The sequence below is a fragment of the Pongo pygmaeus genome, chromosome 1 (genome assembly GCF_028885625.2).
Source record: "Pongo pygmaeus isolate AG05252 chromosome 1, NHGRI_mPonPyg2-v2.0_pri, whole genome shotgun sequence".
Taxonomy (NCBI): domain Eukaryota; kingdom Metazoa; phylum Chordata; class Mammalia; order Primates; family Hominidae; genus Pongo; species Pongo pygmaeus.
Window position 1 is genome coordinate 112,583,194 of NC_072373.2, and position 27,254 is coordinate 112,610,447.

The window sequence follows — 27,254 nt, forward strand, 5'->3', positions numbered from 1 at the left end:
AAAAAACTGTCAGTGTTAAAAGCTATAGTGAATTCAGTTAGTTAAGAACTGAAAAGGATCCAATGGGTTTAGCAAATATGAAGTTATTGGTAACTTTGGCAAAGGCAAGTTCAGAGGAATGGTGAGAGCAAATGCCAGATTGCGCTGTTTAGGAGTAAAATGCAAGGAGAAGAAGAGATGCAAATGTAGACTATTCTTGTCAAGCAGCTTGGCTATAAAGAAGTAGAGAGAGATTGGGAGCTAGAGAGGGGCATAGGGTAGAAGGAGAGACTGAAGCATGGACATGAGCGGAAAGAAAGATCCACCAGAAAGAAGATAAAGACAGGAGAGAGAGAGGAGGCAGGCAGGGCTGAACTTCAGAGCACAGGTCTCAGGAGAAAGGAGTCTCCTTCCTTTGAAGGAAAGAAGGAAGGATGGCGACAGAGACAGATGGAATGGTGAAAGATAAGTCTGACAGAGCTCTCTGGTCCCTTTCCATATATCCACTCAATGTCTGATGGTATTGATCAAGCAAAGTGCCCAAACCAGGCTTGCCTGATTTCCTGATGGGTCATTCTCCCTTCCCGGCTTTCTTGCCTTCAGTATCTTCCCTGTCTTGGGCAAACAGCGGTGGGCTGAAACTCCTGTAGACACTTTCATGAACCCTGGTCACTTTCATCAGTCCTGTTCCTCTAATCCCATGACTATTGCTTCCCCAGACAGATGAAGCAATGTGTGAGCATGGAAGAAGACACCGAACTAATTCTGAGAAAGGAGCATCCTTAACAAATCCTCTCTCGTCCTGTGATGTCACCCCATATCACTTATGGTCTGCACTATCCATAAAATTCTTGGTTGAAGGTGGTCCTGTTTGTCCTCCCATTACTTGAGATCACCATTCTCTCCTTCATCAGTAACAGGTCTTTATTAAATGACTACTATCTAGGTTGCCAAGATTTTACATCTTAACAGAGAGAGAGTATATGTGTATGTATGTGATATATATAGTGTGTAAATATATACACATATGTAAATATATACACATGCATATATATACACACATAATAAATAAAAACAATACCACAAGGTAGCACAAACTGCAAAGTGAATAATACAGGCAAAACAGCTATTAGGCTTGAATCTGGAGCCTTGAAATAAGAGAAAGCTTCAAGGGGGTAGTGTGAAGTAGGTCTTTCGTAGAAGGAAGGGTAGATTTAAATAATAAAGGAAGGAGAATGTTGCCAACAACTTGGCAAACACCAAGAAACATGCTTGGCAACGTTTAGGGAATAACTAAACAAGCAGTTTTATGAATCTATTGAGGAATCCAGATATTATCCTACAAAAATGGGGAGCTACTGAAAGTTTCAGAATGAAGACTGACTTGTATCATGTTTTTATATGTTTTTACAATTAATTTGGAAGAACTGTGTAGATCAAAAAAAATAAAGGGCAGGGATAATTCAGACACTATTGTGATACTTAAGGTGAGGGTGATAAAGAGCTATAGCATCTTAAAAAGTGTATGCAGTGAGGTGTTGGCAGTGGGGATGGAAAGAAATTGGTGTCTGCCTGGATATGGAACAAGAGAAAGGAGGCCAGCAGCACTATAAGGTTTCATGCAGGAGGGAAAGGAGAGTGATGATACTCTGGAAAGAATCAAATAGGAAAATTCAGAGAGTGCAGTTCAGTGAGCAAAGAAGTTCAGTGAAGTTTAAGCTATGTGGGACTTGGTGATAGGAACACATTTGAGTGCAGATTTAGAAATCTATGTCAAAAGCTCAGGGGAGACATCAGTACTGGAAGCGTTGGTCTGGGAATCATCCACGTAAGAGGAAATGTAGACGCAAAGGTAGGAAATAAAGTGGAGGAAGGGGAACTAGTGAGGATGGAGGGTGTGAGAAGCAGCCCAAGAGATAGAAGGTTAGGAGAGTAGAGTTATTTCAGAAGTCAAGGAGGAGGCAAGTTTTAAGGATGAGGAAGTACAAAAAATGATAAATACTAAAGAGATTGCCTATTGAGAAAAGGCCAGCAATATGGTCACTCATGATCTACAAGAAAGTCTCAATAGGAAAGAGGGGAGGAATAAATGGGTGGTGATGGTTATAAAAAGATGAAAGCAGACAGTGAGACCACTCTTTTGAGAAATATAGCGGCAAGAACCACCACCATTAATACGTTGAAGGGGAGCTAGATCAAAAGACGATTTGCTTCCCCTTTCAGGACTTCATCAGGACTCTTGGCAGAAATACTGACTGACTGAAACATAGGAATAAGGTTTTGAGGAAGCAGGAGAGGTTGGGATAAAAAACAAGATCTTGAGGATCTAATCTTGGCACTAAAGAATGGCAGTCAGGAGAGGTACGAGAGGAGGTGTGAGGAATCATGGATTTTTTAAGTAGAAAGGCGAGGCAGTTCTTCAGACAGCCTTGTTTTTCTCATCAATGGAAGGGAATTAGCTGCAGCATGTGTGAGAGATTTGATGCTTAAGAAACTGAGAAAGGAAAGGTAGAGGTGGCCAGGCACGGTGGCTCATGCCTGTAATCCCAGCACTTTGGGAGGCTGAGGCGGGTGGATCACCTGAGGTCAGGAGTTCGAGAGGAGCCTGCCCAACATGGTGAAATCCAGTCTCTACTAAAAATACAAAAAATTAGCAGGTGTGGTGGTGCACGCCTGTAATTCCAGCTACCTGGGAGGCTGATGCAGGAGAATCGCTTGAACCCTGGAGGTGGAGGTTGCAGTGCGCCGAGATCCTGCCATTGCATTCCAGCCTAGGCAACAAGAGCAAAACTCAATCTCAAAAAAAAAAAAAAAAAAAAGGGAAAGGTAGAGGTAGCCCGGATATAATCTTAGACATGGCATCATAAGGTCGTGTTCAAGTTCCAGATATGTTAACTTGGTCTGGCCATCCAAGAGCTGGCAAGACCTCTTTGAGGCCATTTCCTTACAATATTGTTAAAGGTTAAATGAGATACTGCTAAATGAGATATTGCACGTGTAAATTATAAAGCACTTCTGAAACAAGAGAAGCTTGAAACTACTACCACAAGAAATGTGATACAGCATGAACAAGAGATGAAGTAAAGCACAGCCAAGCAGCAGGGAGGGTAAAGGTGAAGTTCAAAGCAAGAATATATAGCAAACCCAAGTCCACACAGTTGTTGTGACTTCCTCCAGCCTACTGGAGAGGCGAATGCAGATTTTGAGAGTAGATGCAAGAAGGACAAGAGGCTGAAAAAAATCTAGGTAAGGACTATTTAAAAATCTTTGGAGATATGCTTAACATTGGGAAATTACTTGCACATTTTATATAAAGGTGGCATTTGACTCACTGGCGTGTTATATTTTGGAAATGGCCAAACATTTCATTTTTATATTTTACAGTGGTTTTTTTTTTCATATTTTGGGGTCAACTTTTTTTCAGATTCCATACTTTTAAAAGCTTAGGCTCCAGACACTTATGCCTATAGCATGAAACGGATAATGAAGGAATCAGTGAAACAGCCGCCCACTGGGTCCAAATTAAGTAGGGAAGGTCATGAACAAAGAAAGCAGTGAGGGCCCAGTAGACAGGCTGACGCAACTGGAGATAACAACAGGTGGAGGGGAAGGGAGCAGCTGTTTCCATTTTCGGAATTTTGGAGAATCAGGAGACGCCTGGTAAGGCCAGAGAAGGCGGCCGTGTAATTATAAAGTTAAAGGGATCGGACGTGTTCATCTTCCCAATTAGTTCTGAGCCCACAGAGGGCTTGTCCCTCATTGCCACCGTCCATTGTCCCATTGTGACCAGGCAGGAGCCCTCCGTGATTGACTGATAAAAACGGCGGGTCCAACTCGCTCAGCTCGTTTCTGTTACACAGGACTGTGGAATCCTGGGTGACATTCAACTCCTTAGGTCATCTGCACTCTCCCCGGACGGGGAAACAAAGCCTTCCCGAGCCCGACAAGGAGGGTGGCGCTCCCTGGCCCGGCCGAAGTAAGCCCTCCATTCGAGACCTCGGCTCCACGGTCTCCCGAACCGGTCCCCGGAACACGAGCCTGAGATGCCCTCACCCCCGAAAAATTCCCAAAGCCGGGGAGCCGCGGAAGTGCTTGTACCCACCACGCTAGGCCTGAGGGACCTGTGAGCTACAATAAGCGCCTGAGGCCAGAGGGGAACCTTGTAGCCTCACACCCGCGTGGAGGAGAAACGTCTGGCGCCCCCGAGCGGTCGAGGCCTCGGGAGCCCGAAAAACGTCTCCCACTCCCAGCGCAGAGCCAACTGACAGTGCCATCCACCAATGGGAGAGCCCAGTCTGCGTTCGTGGGACCAGTCCGAGGGCAGAAAGAAGGCCGTCCCGGCGCCAAATCAGCGTGGCTTTTTAAGAGGTCCTGAGGCCTCTCTGGTCACCACAGAGAGGGACAGTCCCTGTGAAACGGTGACGCTGACTACACTATGCCGCTCGCTCCGAGCCTTGGCCTTTTCCTCCCGCCGCACTCTAAGTCCTTCGCCCGCCCCGCCCACGGCCTTGTCAGGTCCCGCCTCCCACGTGAGTGGACTGGCGAAGATGTGGAATTATCAAAGCTTATTGGATGCTTAGTGGCGTCACTCTGGAGGGCGGCGGGGCCCGGAGCGGCGAGGGCCGCCCCTCTCGGACGGTGATTGGACTCGCCGGAGTAGACCGGGCTGGGATTGGTGTGAGGAAGGGCCAGAGCCCGCGGGCGTCTCGGACCGAGGCGCGGGGGAGGCGGTGGCCACCGAGAAGCCCGCCGGCGGCTTGCAATTCCCTCGCCCGGCGCGCGCCTTTCGCAGAGGGAAGGAGCAAGAGGGCCCCTACCTCGTCGTGCGCGGGCGGGGTCGGCGCTTGTCGCGTGTGGGGCGCAGTGGGGCGGGTGGCGGGAGGGGGGTGGCAGTGGAGGGAGCGAGGGGTGCAGGGGTGACTTTGTTGGCAGCAGGACTAGCTGGAGAGCTAGACCTGGAAGCGCATCCAGGGAGGACTTGCGAGGCAGAGGAGGGCGTGGGCGTGTCTGGTATGGGATGCAGTGGAAAGGAGGGGGCCCTCCTGAGTAGATCTGTGGGTGATTCCTTCGAGGAAGCCTCGTCTTCCCGTCTGCCCTTTTATTTGTCAGCGAGGGAGCCCCCATGGTCTCTGTTCAAGTTCTGGAAACTTTCTTTTTGGGTGGGCTTAATCACCTACTACTACATCGTAGAACTGCCCAGGGCACTTTCTAATATTGGTCACAAACGTGGGGAGTATGTCAGAAAACAGAAAGCCCCTGCTGGGCTTTGTAAGCAAACTCCCTAGTGGGACTGCACTTGGGAACTCAGGCAAGACTCACTGCCCCTTGTGCTTGGGGCTTTTCAAAGCCCCCAGGCTCTTGCCTTGTTTGCATACAGTTTGCACCACGTGTCTGGAGCAGCTGGAGCCCTTCTCAGTAGTGGACAGCCGAGGGGGAGACTCTGACACAAGCTCTGAGGGGTCAATATTCCAGGAACTCAAGCCACGAAGTCTGCAGTCGCAGATCGGCATCCTTTGTCCGGTATGTGATGCTGAGGTGGACCTGCCCATGGGTGGAGTGAAGGCTTTAACCATAGACCACCTGGCCGTGAATGATGTGATGCTGGAAAGCCTACGTGGGGAAAGCCAGGGCCTGGTGTGTGACCTGTGCAACGACAGGGAAGTAGAGAAGAGATGTCAGACCTGCAAAGCCAACCTCTGCCACTTCTGCTGCCAGGCTCATAGGTAAAGATGGGACACTCCACCAGGTGTAGCTTAAGAGCAGATTACAAAGAGGTGTCAAGACAAATCCCTCGGTGAGCAGATGAAAAGGAAAGCCTTCTCAAATACCGTGGAAGGTCAAAGAGCAATATAACAATGCAATAGCAAATACTCTAGTACAACAGTTAACCCGGTCAGCCTAATATATATAATACCTGCAGCAATAGCAATAGAGGTTTGCATAATCCCTTTCAATTTACAAAGTGCAGCTACAGTTTCCTTCAGTCATCAATCATTCGTGTAGTGAATAATTGTACTGGGTGCTGGAGAAACAGGAGAATGAATATAATAGCATAGATCCTGTTCTTGATCTCCTTCGATCTTGCAACTCTTACAGAAAAGCAGGCCCTGTTTTCACCCCATTTATTAATTGGGGAAACAAGCTCAGCAATATTATGTGATTTGCCAGGGTCCTACAGTTAGTAAATGTGTAACAGAACTGAGTATTAAATCCAGATCATTTTGACTACATTCCACTAACCCATGCTTCGCTCCTAGAATAGGTGATGATGATTGGCTGGACCTCAGCTTTTGCTTTGTACCTTAGAGTTTACTCTGGAGCTTGGTGAGGTGGGCTGGTAGGTGTTAATTTGGGTGCAGACTATGTCTCTTATGGCTTTTGGTGAATAGTTTGTCAGATGGATCACTTTTGTCCCTTCTTACTCTACCTTACCCCATCCTAGGACACCAGAATATAAAATGACGACAGTTTTAGGATTAGCCTAAAACAGATTTTGGGTTCTACTTCCATTTGTTTTCTGGCTACACTAACAGAACAAGTTTGTAGACTTCACTCTATTTTTAACTTGTAATTATGTGATAGTCCCTGCGACTGTCTTGCTGCCAGCCAAACCAGCTGACCCTATTTTCTCTGCAGCCACTCTTCTGGTGCCAGAATAGGCATATAAGCTTCAAATTGATATAATGCTAATGGAGGAACTCTGAACAGTCACCATGTTTTCCTAAGGATTTCCCTACATCTCTAGAGGGCTACTATAGGAAAGGAATTAGAAAGAGAGCTTTGATTCCACTAACGATTGGTTTCACACTTTCTTTTCTCTTTTTTTTTTTTGAGATGGAGTCTGGCTCTAGTCACCCAGGCTGGAGTGCAATAACGCAATCTCCGCTCACTGCAACCTCCACCTCCTGGGTTCAAACGATTCTCCTGCCTCAGCCTCCCCAGTAGCTGGGATTACAGGCACATGCCACCATGCCTGGCTAATTTTTTGTATGTTTAGTAGAGACGGGGTTTCACCATGTTGGCCAGGCTGGTGTTAAACTCCTGACCTCAGTTGATCTGCCCACCTCAGCCTCCCAAAATGCTGAGATTACAGGCGTGAGCCACCGCACCCGGCCGGTTTCACGCTTTCTAATAATGTTGACGATGTCTCTTGAAAAAAATTCTAGCCTGCTGATTTGGGTGATACAGGTCAACAGAAATGCTTCACCAAAATCTTAGATGCAAGCTAGATGAGACTTGGTGTCTGCTTTTTAATTGCTTGGACTTTATTGCTGTGTTATCTGGCATGGTTTCTGTTTCTTGGTGCTAGTTTTCTGCCATGCCCTCACTGCTAGCTTATCTTAGGAAGCCGACTGTGACTCTTGTCTAAACTCTTTGGGAAAGTTCTAGCATGCAATCATAGTCTTGCAACCTTCTGCATAGGCATGTAGCCAGCCAGAGCCCTAGTCTGTTCACACGTTATTCTATACAACAGCTCTTTCAGGTAGGTATTGTCCCCAATGTACAGACGAGAAACTGGAATCAGAGAGGATCATGCAATTAGAGATTAGAGCAAGGAATTGAAATCAGGTTTGTTTAACTTAAGAGCCTGTGCTCCTAAAATCTCTCTGCCCAACTATTCCCAACAGAATTATCCCCTTATTTCCTGTTATTGACTCTGTTTGCCCCTAGGCGGCAGAAGAAGACGACTTACCACACCATGGTGGACCTAAAAGACTTGAAAGGCTGCAGCCGGATTGGGAAGCCCATCCTGTGTCCTGTTCACCCTGCAGAGGAACTGAGGCTGTTCTGTGAGTTCTGTGACCGGCCCGTGTGCCGGGATTGCGTGGTGGGGGAGCATCGGGAACACCCCTGTGACTTTACCGGCAATGTCATCCAGAAGCATGGGGACTGTGTGTGGGAGCTCCTCAAAGGTACTCAGCCCCACGTGGAGGCCCTGGAGGAAGCCCTGGCTCAGATCAACATAATGAACAGTGCCCTCCAGAAGCGAGTGGAGGCAGTGGCAGCTGATGTCCGGACATTCTCGGAGGGCTACATTAAGGCCATTGAGGAGCATCAAGACAAGCTGCTGAAGCAGCTGGAAGACATACGGGCCCAGAAGGAAAATTCCCTGCAGCTGCAGAAGGCCCAGCTGGAACAGTTACTGGCAGACATGCGGACTGGAGTGGAGTTCACCGAGCACTTGCTGACCAGCGGCTCAGACTTGGAGATCCTCATCACCAAGGGGGTGGCAGTAGAACGGCTCAGGAAGCTGAACAAAGTTCAATATAGCACCCGTCCTGGAGTAAATGATAAGATACGCTTCTGTCCTCAGGAGAAAGCAGGCCAGTGCCATGGCTATGAAATTTATGGTACCATTAATACCAAAGAGGTTGATCCAGCCAAATGTGTCCTACAAGGAGAAGGTAGGAAGGCATTTCCCATTAACATTGAGAGGGCAGTGGACAGGGAGATGGTGTGTGAAGATTGGTGGCTTGTTCTGCTAGGAAGCACGCCCTACTGACCAGGTTACCAGAGGTGGGGAGATAAACTGATCTGAAAGACAGTGACCCCCACCTTTGCCCTTTCTGGTTTGTTCTGGTTAGGGTACAGTTAATACAGGAGTGAGGCTTGACCCTTTTCCAGTTCAGAGAAGTAGTAATGGCTGAGAAACACACAGATCATGTTTCGTTTCTACCAGATGGCAGAACAGAGACAGTGCCCGTTGGAGGTAACAGCAATGACTAGGGCCAGGTGAAATTCTGCCTGCTCAGAGAGGAGCATGGCAGGCCCTGGATTCCTAGATCAAGTTCTGAAGGGGGTTTCAGAGGAATGAGGAAAACGAGATTACGGTTTCCTTTCCTTTAGGCCCTTTTTGGTTCACATCAACCTTACTGGCATTTAGAAGGATATGGTGGGTGTTTCATTTAATTGGGGGAAAAAATAGTTGCTTTTAACGAATGTTCCCTTTCTAATGGAAGCATGTTATTAAAACATATATTTCACAGGTCAGTCCTGATAGGAAGATTGCATCTTAAGAGTCATCAGACTCTGACACAGGCATTCTTAACTGTTTGGAAGCCATAGATCTCTTTGAGAATGTTCTCTCCTACAGAAACACCCAGTAACTTGTGCATACAATTCCAGATTTTTAGACTCTTCATAAGCCTTTCCATAGACCTCATAGTAGTTCATGAACCCCAGGTTAAGAAACCCTGTTTCATCTGAATGCTGGAGTAGGGGCTGTAGCTACTGGATATCCCCCCAATACCTTGGCATGAGCTACCAAGTTGCAGAGGATCTCAAAACATGGAGGGTCGTGAGGCTGGTCAGATGTACTCCCTGCCTAGCCCAGCAGGATCTGGAGCTTAGGGAGGGTGGTTTTGGGGTTACTATCCTCTCTCACAGGGTCTAGAGGTTTTCTTTAAATACCTTGGTCAGTCCTGAGTATTTTTAAAGCCTCCTAGGACTGAAGGTAAGTTCCAGGATCCTGTGTGATCCAAAGCAGCTGCTAGCTTAGAGAACCAGGCTAACCAGGAAGGACTCCCAAGAGGCGTACTCTGGGAGGCAGAAGGGGAAGAGAAAAGAAAGGGAGCCAGCCAGGGTGGTTACAGTAAACAGGAAAGTACAACCCTTTGTTCTGAAGAGAAAAAGCAAGATGGAGATGTAGTCACTGCAGTTTACATTTGAGGTGAGGACCAAGTGTTTATCTTTTTCAGACCTCCACAGAGCTCGGGAGAAACAGACAGCCTCTTTCACCCTGCTTTGTAAGGATGCCGCAGGAGAAATCATGGGCAGGGGAGGAGACAACATTCAAGTTGCCATTGTCCCTAAAGATAAGAGAGACAGGTTTGTATGATACAATTAGGTGTCATGGATAACAGGCAGTGAGAAAACTGGAAACATGAGGTCCTTTAAGATATTGGAGTTGGGCATGGTGGCTCACGCCTGTAATCCCAGCACTTTGGGAAGTGGAGGCAGGAGGATCACTTAAGCCCAAGAGTTCAAGACCAGCCTGGGCAACATAGGGACACCTTGTCTTTCCAAATTAAAAAAAAAAAAAAATTAGCTGGGAGTGGAGGCATATGCCTATAATCCCAGCTGTTCAGGAGGCTGAGATGGGAGGATCCCTTGAGCCCAGGAGGTCGAGGTTGCAGTGAGCTGTGATTGTGCCAGTGCACTGCAGCCTGGGCAACAGAGCAAGACCCCAGGTCCAAAAAAAAAAAAAGATATTGGAGTGTAACTCAGTAGTTACATCTTACTTCCCCCTAATACTATGAAACGTTATGTGACCAAATGTGTTTTCTTGTGTGGGTTTTGTATTCAATTCTGTCTCAAAGCTATGGTCTGCCCCTCGGATTGTTTTCATCTCAAGCTTTAGAATAAGTTGAAAAATATTCTGTGTTAGACTGAATGGTACCCTTTTTAAAATTCAGTCTCCCTTTGGCACTAAATTATGCCTGGAGCATGTTTATATTTCTCTGGAATTGGAGAATGGAGGAGGGACAACAGAGCAAGAGGGTTCAATAGAAGCCTGTTGAAAAGGACACAATAATATATTCAAGGAATTTGTCTGAATATCAGACTAAATTGGAATTTATGCTGTTTACCTTCTGTTGTAAAATTAACTTCTGAAGCAAATGGAAGAAGCATCCTGTTTGGGAATATTTAACATTAATACTGAATGGGATGGTGTAGTTTACATTCTGAAATAGTAGCAACTGAAGCCGGCTTGTGGGAGTGGTGTTTTGACTCTTATCTCCATTCAGCCCAGTCAGAACAATGGTCCAGGATAACAAGGATGGGACATACTACATTTCCTATACCCCCAAGGAACCTGGCGTCTATACTGTGTGGGTCTGCATCAAAGAACAGCATGTGCAGGTAAGACTGGTGCACGTGCTTCCCTGAGCTCCCTGGGTTCTACTGTCTTAGGATCTGGAGACATTTCACATGGGATCAGCTATACAGAGAGACTGAACAGAATTCCCATGTCTTCTTCACTTTAGAAACAGCCCAGATTTTGCTACTCTTATTCTCCTGGAGGATGCTGTTGACCATAAGAACCCTGTATCCCTGTGTCACCTCCAGGCAGTTATGCTTATAGTTTATCATTCTCCCAGTCGGTTTCTTAGGATTCTTAATATGGAGAAGATGTCTTGATCACAGGGGGTAATCTGCCAGCAGACAACCATGCATATTCAAAAAATATAATCTAGCTCAGGATTTTCCAGTTTTGTCCAGACTGTGTCTGGACATGAACACAGTTGAGAGGGTTATGCCCCCTCCTCACAATTGACTAGTCATCTATCTGCCTAACCATCTGCTCATGTAATTTTCTACTCTGTTTTACATATAGGTTTTTCTGTTACTATGGTTCCTATAAACAAACAAATATACCAAACAAGCTATGTTACCATGGTTTCTACAAACAATTATAACACAAACAAGTAGAGCACTTTCTGCTTTAGAGAGTATGAGTTTTTAAAAATTGGGTGATACTAACAGGTCCAGCAGAATCTCTCTGCTGACATTGGAGTAGTCAGAGGTTTCCCTCCACAGAAATCAACACTGACAGGGACAGTAAAATACCATATAGCATCGTGATGTATTAGACTTATGATTTGTGCACTAATGAACACTCATATTTAATAGCCATTTATTGTTTACCTAATTATGGTATGTCAGAAACAGGTTAGGTGTTTTTATATACATTATTTCAATTTTCCTCAAAACCCTTCAGGCACAGGGATCAGTGTCCAATTAGACTGAGAGACCAAACTTGCATTAAAATACACAGCAAATGTAGCAAAATAGGAATTTGAACCCATTTCTTTGAATACCAAGTTGTTTTTTAACTGGATTGTAAACTCTTTAAGATGGGAAATTTAACATCTGAAAGACTTCTAAGGTGCTAGGTTCTCTGTTTTGCGTTTTCGCAAACAATGTGGCTCTTACATAAGGATTGGCACGTTGCAACTTATTAAATATTTAAATTGGGCATGATGGTGTGCACCTGTAGTCCCAGCTGCTTGGGAGGATTGCCTGAGCCTAGGAGCTCAAGGCTGCAGTGAGCTATGGTTGTGCCAGTGCACTCCAGCCTGGTAACAGAGTGATATCCCATCTTTAAAAAAATAAATAAATATTTTTTGTTTAACATGGGATATAAATTAGAGAATGAAAGTTATCCTTAAAGGAAAGGGGGCAGATGGGAGAGTTACTAATTTGAGAATTATTAGCTGTACACATTTTAACCTTTCTCCCTTCCATATGTCTTCACAGTCCCAGAATAAGTGGGTGAGTAAACAGATAAGTCATGTCCAGGATGGAAGGAAGGAGGCTAGCTTGGTATGTGAGAAGAGGCACCTGGCTGAGAAATTGGAGAAGGGACCACAGAATGTCCTATCTTTGTGGTTGCAACATTCTACTTGTTATACCTGAGGTTCCTTAAGAATTGAGATTGAGAATCCCAGAGAAAAGTCAGTCTGAGATTACTAATGTATTGAATGACCTAGGTACTTATACTTCATGTAAGGATAGAGTGAGGCAGAATCCATTAAGAAAAGCTTAAGTTTATTGTGGCATGGGCTTCTGCTTTTGCTGCCATCTTGCCAGAACAATCCCCAGCTAATACAGATGTCACTGAAAATGGAGCTAACTGTGTGACTCCTGTCAGTGTCCAGCAGGTTTGGCTACATGGAATAAATCAGTACCTACGTCTAGTACTTAGCATCTGCGGTGAAAAGCATGGTAGGGCTGCACAGACCCTGTGATGCTTCCACTGCATCTGTATCTGCCCCCTCTCAGCTGAGCAGGGTTCTTGTCCTCTAATCTGTTTCTTTCCTGTTGTCCTTGTCCGTCCGAGGACAGGCCCTGTGCCTCAGACTCTGTTTAGCACATAGTGATGCTCAGCACATCCTGTTAACTCATAAGATGCTGTTCTTTGCTTTTGGTCTGAACACTGAAGGGCTCGCCATTCACTGTGACTGTGAGGAGAAAGCACCGCCCACACCCAGGTGTGTTTCACTGCTGCACCTTCTGCTCCAGCGGGGGCCAGAAAACCGCTCGCTGCGCCTGTGGAGGCACCATGCCAGGTAAGGGGAAAACACTACCCTCTGGGCCTTTCTGCCAGCAGTGGGAATCAAGCGACGGGCCCTTCCCTACAACACAGCCACTAGACATTTGGACTTAGGCTCTGTTTCTAGGAAGCACAGTCTGACTGTAGAGACACCACTGTTCTAAAAGTGTCACTTAAAGCTACCTTGTTCTGAATTGAAATAGCAGACTTAAAAACTCTCAGTTCTGTTAGTTTTGGTACAGCTCCTATGAGCCCTGTGCTTCTATGTAGGATTCTCAGTTTGTCTGTCCCTTTCCAGCGGCCTGAGCAGTGTGAAAACTATGGACCCATCTTAATTCCTTTTAGAACCTTAAATAAATTCCAAATGAGGCATGGCTGGGGGAGTGGATGATTAAACCAATTGAGCAAGGTCTGGGTCTTTCAGGGGGACAGAAAGGATAGGGAGTCAGTTTAGGTAAGGGATCTAATTACTTTTTTAAAAAATTATTGTGTCCTTACTCTAATAATGGGCCATAAAATGGGCTTTTGCATCCTTCTGTATAAACACTTGAGGATCTACCTCTATTTTTTTATGTCCACCAACCTATCCTTTTTTATTTCAATGATTTTACAGTTAAAATCCAAACCAATTTATTTTACAGTTAATGTGCAAACTAGTTCGCTTCCTTCAGGTGGTAAGTTTTATCACTACAGCATTCTTAGAACTCTGGCTAACATGAGTTGATTTTCTGTGATCAATTTTCAGGGTCCTCCTGACTGCACAGCAGTCAGATAGCTTGTTCCTCTTGCCAAGATTTTCTTAGATATTTTCACTCCCGTGAATCTGCATGTTACCAGGAGGTCTAATTTCCATGATAATGGTAACTGCTGGACTCCACTCTAATGGTTGATTTTTGTCCTTTCCTCTTTGTCCCATGTAGGTGGGTACCTAGGCTGTGGCCATGGATATAAAGGCCACCCAGGTCGTCCCCACTGGTCATGCTGTGGAAAATTTAATGAGAAATCTGAATGCACATGGACAGGTGGGCAGAGCGCACCAAGGAGTCTGCTTAGGACTGTGGCTCTCTGATGGGTTTGTGCTCAGCCTTTTAAAGCTGCAGGCAGCACCACTTGAGATTTCCAGAGGACCCAGACCTTCGTTCATTCTAAAGAGACTGATAGAATTAAAAACAAAGTGCCTTATCTTGCACTGGAGTTCAAGTGCTCTTTTGTTAGTTACTCGCTTATTGTACTTGTGGATGGTTGAGCACAGAAAACCACCTCTACATTTCTCTTAAAGGTAGGTTGGCAATGTTCTTTTTCTACCACAGGAGACTCCTTTTCATTTTGTATAGTATGGAGGTATCTATTCCACTGGAACTGAAGGGTCTAGGTAGTTTAGTTCCTTTCTGATATAACCCTTTTTTTTTTTTTTGAAGACAAGAGTCTCATTCTATCACCCAGGCTGGAGTGCAGTGGCATGATCTCGGCTCACTGCAGCCTCCGCCTCCCGGTTCAAATGATTCTCCTGCCTTGGCATCCTGAGTAGCTGGGATTACAGGTGCCTGCCCCCACGCCCAGCTAAGTTTTGTGTTTTTAGTAAAGACAGGGTTTCACCATGTTGGCCAGGCTGGTCTCGAACTCCTGACCTCGTGATCCACCCGCCTCGGCCTCCCAAAGTGCTGGGATTACAGGCATGAGCCACCACACCTGGCCTATTATGACCTTTTTAATTTTTCTCTGAGCTACACATTATTTAGATATTTCCCCTAGAGATTAGAAACCTTTCATCTTGTCCACTTTTTGTTAGCATACTTTCAGTGGATTTATTGGTACATGTTTTGTGATCATGATAATGTGATCTTGTTTTGGTGGTGTCCCCCTCCTCTGTCTCTATGCCATGTCAGCCTTCTGCCCCAAAGCCTGGAAGATTACTCTTTGGTCAAGGGCATACAAATAGAAAGTTAATAAAGGGGAATGGTGTTGAAATAGAACCTCATACATTTATTACAGTTCTACTTATACAGAAAATCTAGACACCTTCATCCTTCTCACAGCTCTGTTTTTTAGTAGAGTAGTCTTTAGAGTAGTCTTCACTGTTATCTATATACCTAGAAAGTTAACTGGGAGCTTTGACCCTTACTGTGCCTTCACTCATAGTGTGCCTTCTTAGCTGCTGGAGAATTTGGGGACAGGATGTACACAGCACTGGTGCCTCAGCCCTGCCAAGGTCTTCACTGTATATATTTTGTGTGTTCTTCTGAAACTCTTGATTTCTTATATAGCAATAAACTCAGCATGTATTAAATATAATTATTGAAATCTGCATTGTAAGATCCCTTAAGAAGTGGATGACTCATTTGGCGAATTGGGTCAGGCAAAGGAAGTGAAATAATTAGATGATGACTGTCAGATCATTGTGGAATACATTTCCTCCTTGAGGTTGACAGACATGGGCTACATTATAGCCATAAATACTAAGATGTTCTCTGCGTTCTCACCCTTTTCTGGAAACATTCCCTTCAGCCTCTTTCTGTAACCCAAATCTGATCTTCCCAAAACACATTCCTACCTGTCACCCTCTCAAATTATTAGCTATTTGCTCTTCCTCACTCCTTCTGTCACTCAGCCCAGAAGTATATGTCCTTTTAGCTTATTACTGCTGCTTTGAGATGAGTGGTTTTTTTTTTGTTTTTTTTTTGAGACAGTCTTGCTCTGTTACGTAGGCTGTGCAGTGGCACGAATCTCAGCTCACTGCAACCTCCGCCTCCCAGGTTCAAGCGGTTCTCCTGCCTCAGCCTCCCGAGAGTAAGCTGAGATTACAGGCACGTGCCACTACGCCCGGCAAATTTTTGTATTTTTAGTAGAGACGGGGTTTCACTGGTTGGCCAGGCTGGTCTCGAACTCCTGACCTCATGATCTGCCCACCTTGGCCTGCCAAAGTTCTGTGATTACAGGTGTGAGCCACCGTGCCTGGCCGAGATGAGTGGTTCTTAACCAAGAGTGACTTTGCCCCTAAGAGGACATCTGGCAAAGTCTCAGAGACATTTTTAGTTGCCACTACTGGGGCAAGGTGCTACTAGCATCTTGTGGGTAAAGGTCAGAGATGCTGCTAGTCATTTTACAATGCTCAGGACAGCTTCCTGAAACAAAGAAGTATCCAATCCAAAATGTCAGTGGTTCTGCTGTTGAGAAACCCTGTTCTAGAGCATTAGCCCTACTTTTTTTTTCTAAAAATGGCCAGCCTTGGAGCTCATGCCTTTCAGCTATACAGCTTGCTATTCCTCCATGGTTCAGCCATCTACTGAGCCCGAAATCATTCCCCTTCATTCCTTGAAGATTATAGCATTGAGCTTGCTGTGACTCTGGTACAACTCCTTATCAATCTTGGGATAACTCATTGTCTACACAGACTTCTTAGTTCCGTGATCATTTCCCCAGTATTATTTTTTTCCCTACTTAGCCTTACATACCCTAGATCTTGATTCCAACCGCACCCTCTGCATAGTCTCAATTTCAGGCATCCTGCAACCACAACCTCCCACCTTTCCAGCTCACCCACTGTAATAACCTGACTACTAATTCTACCTCTTTGGAACCCACAATGCAGTGATTCTGCCACCTTCCTGTTGTTTCTCTCACCCACCTCAGGTCCTTTCCTTCATCCTTCCCAGCTTAGATTCTATAGATGATCACTATAATCACTCTATTGCATAGTCTCCCTCTCATTCTTGCCTGGCAAAACTCCAACCCAGGTTAGATCCAACCTTCCATCTAACCCAACTGAATGATACTGCAAAAAAAACCAAAAGTGTGATGACTAGTCTCACTTAAAATTTATGACCACTAATTTCAGTGGGGTCTCAGCATTGCCCAATAACCTGAAACATCTCCCCAGTCCATTTATTCTCCCATGCTTCTAGACAATTCATAATTTCTTCCCCTCAAACTCCAATTTCTACCCCACCTCTACTCTGCACTTATGACCTTGCTTCCTATTTCATCAAGAATATAAATGGATTCAGAGGAGAATTTCCCTAGCATCCCTACCACATGTACACATCTACCTAAATTCCTATCAAGAGCCAACTTCTATCCCGTGTACTAAATCCCATTCTATAGCCACTGCCCAAAAACATTGCTTCAGTAATTTCCCCCTCTGCTGGATTGCTTACTTCAGAAAATAAACATGGTACAATACTCCCTCTTAAAATACGAATTTCCCTTTTGTATTAGTTGGCTAGGGCTGCCATAACAATACCACGGACTGGGTGGATTAAACAACAGAAATTAGTTTTCTCACAGTTCTGGAGTCTGGAAGTTCAAAATCTAGGTGCTGGCAGGGTTGTTTTTTGGTGAAGACTCTGTCCTTGGCTTGCAGATGGCAACCTTGTTTTCACATGGCCTTTCTCCTGTGTGTATGTGCTCCTAGTGTCTCTTCATATAAGGATACCAGTCCTATTGGATTAGGACCCCACCCACATGATGTCATTTAACCTTAATCACCTCCTTAAGGGCCCTTTCTCCAAATATAGTCGCATTGGGTGTTAGGGCTGAGTTTTCAAGAAGAATTTCACATCCCCCTTTAGCAACCTCTCCTCTTTTCTGCTCCTCTTTAAAAGGACCTCAAAAGAATTGTTGTTTGGTATCTCTAGTTTCCCTCCCATTCTCTATAAGATCTAATCCAGTCAGTCTGTCATCCTCAAGACTCCACTGAATAGCTCTTGTCAAGGTTACCAGTAAACTCCAGGTTACAGAATCCAATGGCCAATTACCAATCTTTATCTTTTTTGACCACCCAATATCAGAGAAATCTTTTAAAATATGTCAGCTCATGTCACTGTTCTGCTCACCACTGTCCATTGGCCTCACATCTCAGAAAAGCGAGTCTTTACATCAGCATGTAAGACCCCGCATGATCTGGATCCCTGCTCTTACTGCCCACCCATCCGCCTCCATCACCCTATTCCAGCCAAACTGGTCTGCCTGGTGCTCCTCAAACTCCAAGCACTGTCTTGGGGCCTTTAGAATCACTGCCCCTCCATCTGAAATGCTTTTTTCACAGATACCTTCATGATTCATGTTCCTCTCAAGTTCCCCCTCCAGTGTCAAAAATCAACCTATTAGCTAACTACCCTGTATAAAATAGCAACTTCCCACCCCAGAGTTGCCCAGTTTCATCGCCATCTCACATATATATATGTATATGTTTTGTTTTGTGATTTTTTTTTTTTTTGGAGACAAGGTCTCTCTCTCTCTCTCTCTCTCTCTGTTGCCCAGGCTGGAGTGCAGTGGCACAATCTCGGCTCACTGCAGCCTCTGCCTCCCAAGGTTCAAGTGATTCTCCTACCTCAGCCGCTGTAGGTGGAACCATAGGCACACCCCCCCATGCCCGGTGAATTTTTTGCATTTTTTGTAGAGATGGGGTTTTGCCATGTTGCCCAGGCTGGTCTCAAACTCCTGGCCATCTCAGCCTCCCGAAGTGCTGGGATTACAGGCCAACATATATATATTCTGTTTGTTGTCTGTCCTCTCATACTAGATTGTAAGCTCTATGAGGGCAGGGATTTGACATTTTTAAACTACCATACTGTCCCCATGTAGGACAGTTCCTGGCACATAGTAGAGACTTAATATTATGATCAGTGAATAAAGATCTAATTGGTAGAATTTTTAGTTTGGATCTCCTTGGTATCTGTTTTTATAAGCCAGACTTCCCTTTTCCCGAACCTCAGTATTTGTCATTTAAACAAATACCACTTGGAAAAACATCAGCCTTATCTCGAGTCTGTTGGATAAATTACATGCACCTGAGACCAGCCTTGAATTTTTTTCCAGTTACCTCATACATCTAGGGAACTGCTTGCCATGAAGAAGCCTGTTGTATTATATCATCTTTCCCCATGTGCCTTTTAATGAATCCGATTTCAGAATTGAGAACAAAAAGCTTACTATTTATTTCAGTTGGAGAAGGTTTCAGTGATTGGACAACTTTATGTAGATGAAGTAACATTGCAATAAAAAATTTCCATAAGACATCTAGGTTCTGGCTAATGTGTTAGCCTTTAAGCAATATTAATGGTAACAATTCTGTTACAAATATTTAAAGTTTGTGTGTGGGTGTTGGGGATTGGGGGGTGCTGTCTCATGCATGCACTACAGTGGAGTCCAAACCCAATTTACCTGAGCTGTCTTGCCTGCTGAAAGACCTGGCAGAGTCAGTGATCAACAGAGCCCAAGACTCCAAGGTGAGGCAAAAAAAGAGTGGGAGGATTTAGGAGCTGTCCCCAGTGTAACAAAGTGCTTCAGAAATCACCTTTGAATTGTGAGCATTGAAGTGTTAACAAGATGCAGCATTATGATGTAAGTTATGCCTCTGGTGTTACAGGTAAGAAAAAAGAGTCACAAATAAGAGCCTCTGTCCTCTGGGATGTTGTAACAGGATAAACACCTGGGCTGTCTTGGATAATAAACATACACATACCTGTCAGCCCACCCATACTCTAATGTCCAAAATGCAATAGTTGCTCAACTTTCCTCCAGAGAATGTATCCCTGTGTGATAGGTTTGGCTCAATGAAGAGGTGGTTCAGTGAAGTGGATGCTTATTAGAAGCAGGCAGTATAGGAAGAAACATCTCACTCTACCTTGTGAGCTCTTACATATTGATTTCCATTCTTTCATCACTTCCTCAGATCTTCCCTAACTAGGTCAAATCCTGTTATAAGCCCTCTCAGCCGCACAGTCCTCTCTTGTAGCACTCACTCAACATCATGGCTGATTCACAGCCACACGGGGTTGACTAATGCTTGTCTCCCTTAGATGCTAAGCCTCAGGAGGACAGGATAGTTTTTCAGTTTTGCTTACTTTTATATTTCCAGTGCCCAGCAGTGCCTGGCATATAAAAAGTGTTCAATATACATTTCTGAATTACTGTGTGGATAATTAAGCAAGAAAATAGTCTCATCCTTTCTAAGTAGTCTCCACCTATTAATACATCTGGATTTAGCTATGGAATCTTGGTAAAAAGAACTCAAGATAGTAAAAACATTGTGGAGCTGCATATCTGTTGCCCCCTTCCCTCCCTGGGAGTTAGGCTGGGTTTTGCTTTTTTTTTTTTTTCATATCTATCTCCATCCCCTAACTACTGACTTCTGTGGTAGTTTGTACTATAAATGACCCTGATTTCATTTTTAGTTGTGAAAACATTTTCGTCTAGGTCATATGCCTAGGAATTCTGAATTTCTATTATAATTCTCTTTGTGCCTACAGATGTGCTTTTAAATTTTTCCTGCCCTTTCCTAAGGCTAGATGCTATATAACAAACAGCAGTACAATATCTCACTTTGGAAACCTAATTCTTTCAAGGTATTATAGTTGATAGCAAAATTTCAGACAACCAGAGGCCACACTGAACACTGGTGTGTCCATGCTTATCCTATTAGTGCAGGAGAATCTGGCTTCACCTTTGAGCCCTGCTAAAAGCCATTTCATTGAGCAACAATCAGAGCAAGGAAACAACTCAGTGTTCATGAATTGCCATGCTAAATCACTCACAGGATTGCTAGAGAAATAAGTCACCTCCCATAAACAGAATTTTTTTTTTTTTTTTTTTTTTTTTGAGACAGAGCCTCCCTCTGTGGCCCAGGCTGGAGTGCAGTGGTATGATCTCAGCTCACTGCAACCTCCGCCTCCTGGATTCAAGTGATTCTCCTGCCTCAGCCTCCCGAGTAGCTGCAATTACAGGCACCCAACATCACGCCTGGCTAACTTTTGTATTTTTAGTAGAGAGGAGGTTTTGCCATGTTGGCCAGGCTGGTCTCGAACTCTTGGCCTCAAGTGATCTGCCTGCCTCAGCCTCCCAAATGCTGGGATTACAGGTGTGAACCACTGCGCTGGGCCTGCAATGGGAGTCACTGACAAGGTTTTTAAAGGGCCCAGGACTTTACCCAGCTGCGGCATGCACAATACTTCTATTTGATCAACATGGCTAAGGCAAAGTCAAACTACAAACCTTCCATGAAGTCAACTCTGTCAAGTAAGAAATACCTTATAAATCCGGTGCTCAGGAATGTTGCACTTTGGAGACAGATGTTCACCATCTGGCTCTCAGCTGCACCCATGCTGCTGCTGGTTCTCATATTCCCAGACCTTGTCCCACAGCAATAACACTAGCACTTGTGTGGCCCTTCATGGTTTTCAAAGCATTTATTACCTCATATCATCCATGCCCAAGTCAGGTGCAATAGGCAGATGTAAAAAGCAAATCCAGCAGCAGTAATGTGACATGAAGGAAGGCTGGTTGACACAGGCAGGACTCATAGTGCAGCACCTCAATTAGACCACTATGTTGTGGGATGCTGCCCATCGCTAGAAGGTGCAAAGACCCACCCTGTCATACCTAGACTTTAAGAAACTGATATACACTAAAATGAGTATGAGCCTGAGATAGATATACCAGAATGCTACTTCTGTTAATTCATGCCTGTCTCCCTTAGATGCTAAGCCTCATGAGGACCAAACTGAAAAAAAACCAAACAAACCCAGCCTAACCCCCAGGGAGGGAAGAGGGGAGACAGATATGCAGCTCCACAATGTAATTCATGTAATCCATCCCAGCACTAGGATTTAAGAATGCATGTTTGGTATATTCCATCCTATTAAGGCAGTGGTTCCATTTTTTTCTGCATCCACATCAAGTCAGTAGCATCTCACGGCTATGAGAACACCTACCCAAGACATAACTAGGTTGCTTTGCTTGCGTACAATACCAAGGGAAATTAGAAAAGCTGTTTTAAAATACCAGGAGGCATCTACCTTACAGTAGATTACTTGTCAATGGCCTCAATATCTGAAGATTTTAAGTTACAATCCCTGCATCCCTCTCCAAACTAAAAGCCAGAATGCTTGAACCTGAAAGAATTCCTCTCCCCTAAACAGTGCTTGACTGGAGACTGACAATGTTCATCTAATACTTTCTAGTTGACATTACTGATCTATCTGGTCAAACATGTTATAGTATATATATTTGCTATGAAATTCCCAGTGGAGCATGAGATACATGCTAATCCACACATTTTACAGATGAAAGGATTGAGCTGTCCAAGGAATCTGCAACTTGCCTAATATCAATCAGCAAATGGCAGAGCCAGGTTTGTACATTCTTGCTGGCCTGGGAGCCACTGCTTCTCAGGTGACTCAATCTTTACCTTGGTGTGTCGATCTTATAGCAAAACTTCAAAAAGGCAATATTACTTCCTTTGCTTCTTGATTTGATCAGAAACCTTATTGCTGCTAAGTTCTGAAAACTGCCCACCTTACCTTACAAATGAGGAAATCAGAGTGTAGAGAAAGTAAGGATTTTTTTCTCTTTTTTTTTTATTCGAGACAGAGTCTCGCTCTGTCGCCAGGCTGGAGTGCAGTGGCGCGATCTCAGCTCACTGCAACCTCCGCCTCCCAGGTTCAAGCGATTCTCCTGCCTCATCCTCCCCAGTAGCTGGGACTACAGGCACACGCCACCACGCTCAGCTAATTTTTGTATTTTTAGTAGAGATGGGGTTTCACCATGTTGGCCAGGATGGTCTTGATTTCTTGACCTCATGATCCATCTGCCTTGGCCTCCCAAAGTGCTGGGATGACAGGCATGAGCCACTGCACCCGGCCAATTTTTTTCAACGTTACACACCCAGCTAAGATGAACCTAGAACTAGAGTCAAGTCTCAAACATTCTAGACTAGAATTCTTCCCACCAGGCCATTGTCTTTACCTTTGTAAGCCTTTAGATCTTGTCCTTATAGAAAACCTCTGCTTAAATAGGCTCCGAATGCCTCAGTCCACACTGTGACTGGGTTAACATAGGGTCTTATTTCCCAACTCAAGGGACAGAAATGTTTCTGTGTGAGAAGAACTGTGATTCTTTCTAGCAGAAATTAGCAGAGTAAGTGTTTTTGGAACAATTGCTAATGAGAAGAAGGAAATCTGAATAGTTTCCTGAAATATAAAATCTCAAGTGTTTGTTTAGGGTACAAACTGCTATGTAAACAACACAAAAATCTCAGTAGCTTAAAAAAAAAAGATTCCTTGATCATGTCATAGTCCAGTGTAGGTGAGCTGGGGCGAGGAGGGAAGTGCACATGGGGAGCCATCCTGGGACTGAGGCTTCACTAGTCTAATAGAAGGGCTGATGGCCAAAAACTAGGCTAAGAACTGCTGAGCTAGTGGCTTCACCTTCCCTAGGGCCTTGTAATCTTCCATCAGTTCCTTTGCATCCCATAGGCTGAGGAGGGAAGAAACAGCATGAATGATCTTTTGGAAAGTGGTAGAGGGCAGCCTAGAAGTGACTTACATCAATTGCTTCTCTCCACAGTCCATTGATACGGACCCCGTCAAACTGCAGCAAAGATTGGGAAATACAGTCTCTCTGGGTGCCCGGGAGGAAAAGGAAATGGGTTTTGTGAACACATAGCATTATTTCTGCTACACTGTCAAACACATTATTTATTAGATTGTATCAGTACTACTGTTAGTATTATTAGTATTGGATTGTACCAATAGTATTATTAGTATTGGATTGGATTAGCATTGGACTGGATTAGTACTTATTAGATTGTACCAAATACTAAATGAAACAATGATACTAAATGCTACAAATATTATAAATTTGTAAAAATACAAATACTATTAAAAATGACACAAATATTATACAAATACTACAAATAGAAATGATATAATAGAAATACTAAATGATACAATGAACCAAATGATACAAATATTAAACGGTATGGTGATAACCAATATTAAATGACTGAGTGATATACAACAATACAACACTAAATGGTACAGTGATGCAAATACTAAATGATACACTGACACTAAACAATACAATGATGCAGATACTCAGCATCTGTTCATGTACAAAGCTTCTCCTTGATCTTCAGCCTGAGAGGAAGAACTGCCTGCACTGAGAGAACTGCAGATGGCTGGCTGCAGGGTGGCTGCAGGGATCGACTCTCTGCTCCACCCACAAAAAGATGGTTACAGGAGCAACATCACCAGCTAAGAAGAGAAAGGCAACACAGAACTTTTTGAGTTTTGAGCTTTTTATTTTCTTTTCTTGAGACAGGGTCTCACTATATTGCCCAGGCTGGAAAACGGTGGCACAATCACAGCTCACTGCAGCCTCAACCTCCTGGGCTCAAGGGATCCTCCTGCCTCAGCCTCCCAAGTAGCTAGGACTACAGGTGTGCACTACCATGCCTAGCTCATTTTTTTTATTCTTCATAGAGATGGGGTCTTACTATGTTGCCCAGGCTGGTCTTGAACTACTGGCTTCAAGCCATCCTCCTGCCTCGGCCTGCCAAAGTGTCGGGACTACAGGCATGAGCCACCACACCTGGCCGACTTTTTGAACTTTACTGAAGCTTATATACAATTCTGCCAGAGTTGTTTTCCAAAATCATCCAACTCTAAAACATATTCTTTTATCTAAAAAAATCAATTGGTTTCCATACCACTCATTAAATAAATTATTAACATAATTGGTTAACTAATTGGTTAACATAACCCCTCCTCAATTCTGGGGATAAGATTATGCCTCATTTTGAGGAAGGTGAAAGGCTTGACGGTGAAATTGAAATGCAAAGAACAGAGTTCAAGGCTCATGGTTAGGTTGTTATTCCCAGACCTTAATACAAACCAGCAATGGTGCTATTCTGAACCCTTATCCACAGGAGGTTAGATGCCAAAAAGGACTCTGAGGTCAGCCAAGGTGAGCTTGGTGACAGATTCTCCAGACCCTGATAGAACTTGTTTGGCCAAATCTTTCTTTTTTTCTTGGAGCTGTAAGATCTTTTCTTCTACTGTTCCCTCACAAACAAATCTAAAAAACAAAAACAAAAAATAAGCAAACTATCAAAAACCCAAAGCAGCACATCTAATAATACATTCAAACTTTTATTATGCTTTTGTTTTTAATGAGATTTCTTCCTTTAAGTCTTCTTAGGTCCAGTTAAGAACCCTGTTTAAGGAATCCAAACAACCTTGACTAGATATATGTCCCTTTGAAAGGATGTGACCCACATTGACATTTTAATACTTTCTGAAGCTAAGGTAATTGAAAAAAACTCAAAATAAGCAAAAGATATCCCAATCCAAAAAAGTACAGAGATCCAGCTTTTACCCAAAAAGTTCTACCTTGGTAAGTCCATAAGGCCTCAAAGGTTATCAAATTTCTGCTAGTTTAAGTAGAGTATCTATTTCTTAGTGAATTCACACTAAAAACAGGGTTTTCAAACCAAATAAATGGCACTGTTGTCATGCATTCACTCATTCAAAAGTACTGATTAAGCACTCACTACACTATGGTAGGTGTGGGGATGGAGAGATGAATATGGTCTTGCTCTGAAGCAGAACAAAAGCGAGACAAATATGCAAATAAACAACAATAATAATATGACCTGGTAAGTGCTATAATGGAAATATGTGCCGTGTGCAAAAGGAGGAAAAGGAAATGTGTCCAGGGTAGTCAGGGAGGGCTCCATTAAACAGTTAACTCTTAATATGGTACTTGTATGTTGGGCAAGGGTTTGCCAGAGAGAGCAGTGAGAAGAGCACCCCAGGGAATGGGAACACGTGCAAAACCATGGCTGAGTTTCAGAGCATGGTGTATTGGAGGAAGTTCACATTGAACATGTTGTCCACAATGGCAAAAGCTCAAGAGGCTGGCAGGGCCAGATCATGGGTGGTGGTGCATGTCATGCTAAGACATTTTGGTTTGATCCTATAGGAGGTGAGAGCTACTGAAGAATATGAGAAGTGGATGACACAATCAGATGGATTAGCTAGGAAGAGCCCTTCGGTGGTGATGGAGAGAACAGGATTCAGCAGAGTGGGAAGGGGGGACCTGGCAGTGGGCATGGGAAGGAAGAAATGGTTATCAGAAACATTTAGAAAATGTAACTAAAGGACTTGGTACCTGGAAAAGTGAGAAAGGTAGGAGTCTAGTTCTGGCTAGATAATTAGATAAAGAGTGATACTATTCAGAAAGACTGACTACAGAAGAATAGCAGATTTGAGGTAATAGGAAGAGAAAATCAATTTCGATTTGTAACATTTGAGTACCTGAAACATGTAATTATACTTGCTACATAGTGGGTGCTGAAAAGGTATGTTTTATGGGCTGAATGCTCAAATGAACAATGAATAAAAGAAGGAATAACAGATGAGTACGTGGACACTCGGATTCAGATATTTAGCAGGGACTGCCATAGTCAGGTCTGAAGTTTAGGAGACCTTAGAACTAAAGATAACAGATTTTGGACTTACTGGAGTGCATAGAATTTGTAAAGGAAAGAATGTACAGAATGAGCAGAGAAGACAGCATAGGAAGACTATCATAATCACTATATTTAGCAAAGTCTGGAAGTCATTGGTGCCCCTTAACAAGAGCAATTTCAGTGCAGCAACAGGAGTAAAAGCCAGTTTGTAAAGGTTGAGGAATGAATGGGAAGTAATCAAGTAAAGATAGGCAGTGATTCCTAATTCTTCAGGAAACCTGGTCATGAAAAGGAAGGCGAAAAACAGGGCCATTGTGAGAGGGGATTGGCAGCATTAAGGCAGGTTTTGTTGTTTTTAAAGACGAGGGGGTCCAAAACAGGACATTTTGCAAAATAACTGGCTCATGCCCATCAAAATGTCAATGTCATAAAACACAAAGACTGGGTACTGTTCCAGATCAAAGGAGACAAACTTATGAAAACTGCATGCTACCAGGATCTGGGATTCTTTCTTGCCGTGAAGGACATCACTGGGACAAGTGAGATTGAAAAGATCTCTAGATCAGATAATAGTGTTTTATTAATTTTAATAACCTGATTTTGATAATTTTATTGGGGTTATGTAAGAGAATTCCCTTAATTTTAAGAAATGTACACTTAAGTACTCAGGGACAAAGGAGCATCAGGTCTACAGCTTGTTCTCAAGTGGTCCAGAAAAATGTTTCTACCCACATGCACACACAATATATGGGAACTTTTTGGTACTATTCTTATACCTTTTCTGTATGTCTGAAATTATGTCAAAATAAAAGTTAAAAAGAAAAATAAAAGAGAGGAGTTCCTTTCATGGACTGCCCTCACCATATACACAAACTTGCTCTTCTTTTGCAGTGACCAACTTCAAGCTTACCCCAAATTGCTCGTTTTTTTCCTGACTGTGGTTTGCCTGAGGGTATGCCTCAGGGG

The 27,254-nt window shown here is 43.9% G+C and overlaps 2 protein-coding genes across 6 annotated transcripts in view; one reads left to right on the forward strand and one right to left on the reverse strand.

The window, feature by feature from the left end:
- Positions 1-3,390: 3,390 nt before the first annotated feature.
- Positions 3,391-14,225, forward strand: TRIM45 (tripartite motif containing 45). 3 transcript variants are annotated; one of them, XM_054480793.2, is made up of 7 exons: positions 3,391-4,508; positions 5,452-5,702; positions 7,651-8,384; positions 9,678-9,807; positions 10,728-10,842; positions 12,926-13,052; positions 13,957-14,225. In XM_054480793.2, exons 1-7 carry the CDS (start codon positions 4,260-4,262, stop codon positions 14,103-14,105), a joined length of 1,755 nt encoding a protein of 584 aa, XP_054336768.1. In that variant the 5' UTR covers positions 3,391-4,259; the 3' UTR covers positions 14,106-14,225. The 3 variants fall into 3 exon arrangements, with proteins under 3 accessions (XP_054336768.1, XP_054336778.1, XP_054336806.1); XM_054480831.2 differs by having other exon boundaries at positions 3,772-4,617; XM_054480803.2 differs by having other exon boundaries at positions 3,551-5,702.
- A 9,426-nt stretch (positions 14,226-23,651) lies between these two features.
- The window catches only part of TTF2 (transcription termination factor 2), a 41,957-nt gene continuing 38,354 nt past the window's right edge, over positions 23,652-27,254 (reverse strand). For 2 of the 3 annotated variants that reach the window (XM_063651499.1, XM_063651505.1), the window contains exons 23-24: positions 24,710-24,892; positions 23,652-24,069 (exon numbers count right to left, since the gene is read on the reverse strand). In XM_063651499.1, coding sequence (XP_063507569.1) covers positions 24,748-24,892 — 145 coding nt within the window. In that variant the 3' untranslated portion in view covers positions 23,652-24,069; positions 24,710-24,747. Of the gene's footprint in view, positions 24,070-24,697; positions 24,893-27,254 lie in introns of all 3 variants that reach the window. The other variant, XR_010123688.1, reaches the window with a different exon arrangement.

What these genes read in the sequence shown, in the direction of transcription:
- TRIM45 (XM_054480793.2), top strand. Translation starts at nt 4,260, where the DNA reads ATGGGAGAGCCCAGTCTGCGTTCGTGGGACCAGTCCGAGGGCAGAAAG. An exon ending in TTCTGCTGCCAGGCTCATAG is followed by an intron (nt 5,703 to 7,650) that starts GTAAAGATGGGA and finishes GTTTGCCCCTAG; the next exon opens with GCGGCAGAAGAAGACGACTT. An exon ending in TCAAAGAACAGCATGTGCAG is followed by an intron (nt 10,843 to 12,925) that starts GTAAGACTGGTG and finishes TGAACACTGAAG; the next exon opens with GGCTCGCCATTCACTGTGAC.